Source organism: Vigna unguiculata, chromosome 5 (genome assembly GCF_037176805.1).
Source record: "Vigna unguiculata cultivar grain cowpea cultivar isolate G323 ecotype 2 chromosome 5, ASM3717680v1, whole genome shotgun sequence".
Taxonomy (NCBI): domain Eukaryota; kingdom Viridiplantae; phylum Streptophyta; class Magnoliopsida; order Fabales; family Fabaceae; genus Vigna; species Vigna unguiculata.
The window spans coordinates 27,633,528-27,638,685 of record NC_140796.1 but is presented as its reverse complement, the minus strand read 5'-3'; the positions used below and the strand labels follow the sequence as shown (position 1 = coordinate 27,638,685).

General features: G+C 32.3%; 1 protein-coding gene across 3 annotated transcripts; it reads right to left on the bottom strand.

The window, feature by feature from the left end:
* LOC114184172 (PLATZ transcription factor family protein) lies at positions 1 to 2,448 on the bottom strand. Of its 3 annotated transcripts, none has more exons than XM_085673177.1 (5): positions 1,999 to 2,448; positions 1,661 to 1,857; positions 1,499 to 1,573; positions 1,024 to 1,164; positions 1 to 906 (listed from the first exon to the last, which is right to left on the bottom strand). In XM_085673177.1, the coding sequence occupies exons 1-5, from the start codon at positions 2,072 to 2,074 to the stop codon at positions 562 to 564; spliced, it is 834 nt and encodes a 277-aa protein (XP_085529303.1). In that variant the 5' UTR covers positions 2,075 to 2,448; the 3' UTR covers positions 1 to 561. The 3 variants fall into 3 exon arrangements, with proteins under 3 accessions (XP_085529303.1, XP_027927239.1, XP_027927240.1); XM_028071438.2 differs by having other exon boundaries at positions 1,661 to 1,855; positions 1,989 to 2,445; XM_028071439.2 differs by having other exon boundaries at positions 1,661 to 1,855; positions 2,174 to 2,445.
* Positions 2,449 to 5,158: the final 2,710 nt, after the last annotated feature.

Genomic DNA, 5,158 nt, shown 5'->3' with positions numbered 1-5,158 from the left:
TAAATTAAAGAGCACTGTCTTTGAATTTTGTCACGACGCTGCACTAGGAAGCAGAAACGAGAAGGAAAAAAATAGGACAAATTATCGTGCAGTACAAACCCAATCCTTGCTATTCTGGGATTACCATAAGATTAGTGTGGGACACACTCAACACATAGCCACTTCCTCTTAAAAACCCTGCTCTATCTGCACCTCCTAATCCAACCAAATATCACATTTTCCTCCGCAATATCCAACACCAATTTGCTCCATATAAAACTGCGAATTAACACTGATAAACCTCAAAATAAATCATTACACTGTTCTAACAAACTCGGTACATAGATACATAGCAGCAGCAACGTACGAAGCAGAGGGTGATAATCTACAAAACTAGGAGGTTTTTCTTCCCCGTAAAGTGTATTAAGTTCCAATCCCAGATTTAAAATCCATAGTAATATTTAGAATAATTGATAATGATAATAGCAAAATGCCAAAAAGTTGTTTCCTTTCATGAGACGGTTTTCATTTTTCATTTCTCATTTTCATCTGAGAGAACCTCCTCACCCTCTCGCTAGTCCTTCAATACAGCGGGGCCCTCTGGGGGTTCCCTTTCCTCCGGTTCATCAGACCCGACGAGATTTCCGACACAGGCGAACACGCCGGTCGGCACGGTGGCCGGAAACCAGACCCGCCGGTTCTCTTCTTCCTCACAATCTCAGTGGTTGCAGTGCAAGCCAGGGTGGTCCTGCAATCCACCCCGCCATACCCTCCGGAGCCTGACGAGGTTCGGGCCGAACCGGCCGGTTCCAGAACCGAGTCAGGGGTCATCAGACCATCGTCGAGCCCAGATTCTGGTAACGGCAAGTAGTTGCACTCGAAGAGGTAACCGGAGAGAGAACCCGTTGTTCTGACGAGATAATTGATCTGTGAGAAAAACAATACAGGTATATGAATGAGAAAAAGACCCGTGAGAGGAAAAAAAAATTATATGCACAAAAAAGGATGGGAATGCATTATATATTAGGAGTAATAAAAGAGGACCTTGCAAGAAAGGGAGCAGAAGTGGTATGGGTCTTGCAGACTTCTGTCACAGGTGCTGCAGAAATTGCCGGAGCCTCTGAAGTTCCTTGTCTGTGGCCTTTGGTTTAAAAATACCACTTTTGCACTGTTGGTTGTGTAGGACTGTAGAGAGAGAAAGTAACCATGTGGGTGTGAGTGATAGAGCTCAAAACATTTCACAAACCCAACCATCCATTTGTGCAACTTCCACCACCCACAATCATGTAAGACAGACATGAAAGGAAAAAAACAAAACATTTAACGAAACTTGATAACTTTGCTCCTTTTAATTAGCTTGCTTGAAACACCAGGTTGAGGGTGAAGTTGCACGAAGGAGATTAGACACCGCCATAATTTTTATTTTTTTTAAGCGTGTTTTTTTAACGAAACTTGATAATTGGCTCAATTATGCCGAATGAACTGAACCTGTGTATGAAAATCAAAGGTAAAAACATACTTGAACCGAAGTGCAGTCAATTAATTTTGCAGCGTCATCCAACCTCACAACATCATGATACACATATCTTCTAATCTGCAAAAAAGGGTGTAAACAGAAGTTAAAAGAATTGAGCATCGGATTTGTTTGCATCTTCTGTGCAACGTAGTGAAAAAACAGTACCTGCAAGAGTCTATGAGAGCGGTGAGGGGACAAACAGTGAGGGCAGAGACTGATGCAACAATCCAAGCAATAGACGTTCTTCTCGTTCTTCTTCGCCTCCTCGTGAATTATGCAAGCGTTGTAGAACTTCTCCGTAAGGAGGACTTGAAGCCAACGAGGAGCATGAGACGAGGAAGGAACGAACTGCACGGGTGACTGAAGGAAGGAACGAAGTGAATTAAAAGAAATTCAGCAAAATAAACAGAAAATGGAAGAACAAAAGAGAAGAAAACAGGAAGCAAGAAAAGAAGCAAAGTGAGAAAGCCTAAGAGGAAGAAAGGACATCCACCATGATTATTTTTTTCCCTTTGCAATTTGAATTTTGAGGAGTGTTTGCGTCAGGAGAGTGAAGCGAATTAAGTTGAAAAGAGGCATAAAAATGGTATAGCTAAAGAAGAAAGCAGTGAGGTGTGTGAAAGGTCATTAAATTTAAGCAGAAAGATGTGTATGAGTGTGTAGTGTGTATGTACCCACCATTGTTTTTGGTAGTGAAATTTGAATTTGGGTGTGTGAGTGTGTCAGGTGGAGAATGGAGAAGAAGGAAAAAGAATTGGGTGTGTGCGAATGGTTATGGAGAAGAGTGAGGCATGATGAGAGTAAGTAAAAACTGGATTTTGAAAAAGGAAGAGAGAGAAAGAGAGAGTAAAAGGAAACGGCGCCTGGCAGCTGAAGATACAAATATTACTGTTACCAAGAAAGAATAGGCGAGAGAAGGAAAGAAAGGATGTGGTAAGGTGAGGAATGGTGGGGAGGGTAGCCACAATTAAAGACAATTCAGTCGTACACTACACTTAATTGCTCCACAAGCTTCATCAAATAACTCATCAAAATCTTCAAATAAAATAAAAATAAATAAATAGATAATCACCAGAAAATCTTACTCTGCATTTTCGATTTGTTTTACCGGTTTATTCATTAATTCACTGTTATTCCTTTTTCTTGTCTGACGATTATAACGAAAATGTGTTTGTGTTGTGGGAAACCACTCAGTTTTGGTTTTGGTGATTTTGGTTGCTGTATGAAATTGAAAGTTTTTATTTTTAAGGCTTGCTATTATATATGTTAATTAACTTTATCTGTTGATTAAAAATTTAAATGATCATTTCGATTATTAAATGCTTGTTAATATATTGTTACTTAACAAATTTTAATATTCATAAAATGAATATTAATTATTTTTATTAAAAATAATATATTGAAAACTAAAATGAAAATTTTTAGAATAGAAAAATATTTTATAAGGATTAGAATAAAAATTGATACATGTTACTGAAAATAAAAAGGTCATTTCAACTTTTGAGATAAAAAGTAAAGGAAGAAACTATAGAAACCAAAATTATAGCTAGTTAATTTTACGATGACTAGAAACATATCTAAGTTTTAATTATATACGTAATTATTATGATTTAAAATGTTTTTTGTTCGTAGGAATTATTAAAAGTGAATTTAAAATAACTAATTTTCTTTGAATGTAATAAAAATAGATTTTATAAAAGAAAAGGTTTATGAATAAAACTAAAACAAAAAATTTTTGAGAAATCACAAACTACAGGTCTTTATACTCAAAAGATCAATTTAATTTTTTTTTTTATAAATTTCAGTTACTTTTTTAACACACCGAAATTTTCAAATACATAGTTCATTTAAAAAACCGCTCAAATGTTTAAATTAATCTTTCACAAGAGTTGTTACTTTTTTTTTCCTTATGTTTAGAAATTTATATTGAAATAAAGACTTATTCCATTTGGATACAATATTTGTTGCTTTCATATTTAAGCACATGAAAGAGAGTAAATAACATTTGCTATAAGTAATTGTAGAAAAAGTGACCAAAATCACACCAAAATATGACAGCTATTTTGGATTATTTATATAGAATAATTATCATAAATAAGAAGAATATTAATTACTTCAAAAAAATATGAAAAAAAATAACATAATTAACTTTTATGTGAATAAAAATATTTAATGATAATAAATTAGAAAATAAACATGGACAGATGTGAATGTAACCATTTTAATATTTTTCTTTTAACTGTCAAATTTGTATTACTTGAATTCAATCAATTATTCAATAATAGACACATTAAAAAATTAATTAATTTCCATGTTATGTCTATAAAATATTTTACAGAACTATAAAATAATTAAGTAAGAATATTATAAAAGTTAATAAATTCATTATAATAAGAATCAATGTTTTATTAGTTAGCACATTATTAGAAAAGTAATATTGCAAACTTTATTTAGCTTGCTATATATTACCTATTTAAGTTTATTTTTATTATCTACATTATTTTGTCGTGAAAATATTTCGTCAGTAATTTCTTATAATTAAAAGCAAATAACCAACATTACATTCACACAAGCAGAATTAAACTTTCCATAACGCAGGTAGAAATTGACTGAAATCCCATAAATAAAGTCTCAAAATACAAAAAAATGTAATTTAAAAGAAAAATCTCATAAATTCTAGATTTATAATAAAGATAAACCTATTCATGATGTTATAAAAAAATATAGCTATATAGTAAATATAAATAATTAAAATCAATTACACTTTTGATTACAGAGTCTACAAACGCCAATTAACTTAAAAGAATAATCATATTTTAGTTGTTCAAGATGATAGATTAAGATACTTTCTAACATCAGAAAGCAACATTGAGGTACTAACATATTATATTAATAAATAGTATAGATATATTAAACAATTAAAACTATTTTACTACCAGTGATAACAATAATAATAATATTATTATTATAGAAAAATATAATAGAAAAATATTGTATTTTATATTTTTATTATTTTGAATATAGCTCCAGTAATAATAACAATATTAATCCGGACGTTATTTAAACATTGAAACTATTTGTTATTTGAAAAACAGAAAATAAAATGGGTATAAGCACAAAATAATGAAGGATAAAGGAATCAAAATCCCAACTTTCCTTTTTGCATTGTTGTTTACTAAGAGCCCATGTCCCGAAAACCCTAAAAACCCTAACCAAATGGTTCTTTATGAATGGTTGTCTTGCTGGCGCGTTTTCTCTCTCTCTCTCTCTCTCCCTCTCTCTCTCTCTCCCTCTCCCTCTCTCTCACCGTGCTAAGTGCTAAATGACAAGACAAGAAACAGTGACTTTTCTCAGTTATCGGTAGAAAATGGTTGAAAAAGTGCCCTGTGGGAATAGGGCTTAAAATGACCATATTCATAATGACAATTGTACCCACCACCATCTGCATCGTTTCCATACTTCCACATAATTTACTCTAATTAAACAGCTTCATGTCTATTTATTTTCCATATTTTCACATAATTTAATTTAATTAAATAGAACTACTGTTTCTAGTGTAAAAAATTGAACTTTTTCTACAAATAATCTACTTTTTAAAAACAATTTTACAAACAGACCCGGTAAGAATAAATTTTCAAATTAACATGTTGAAAATTTGGAATT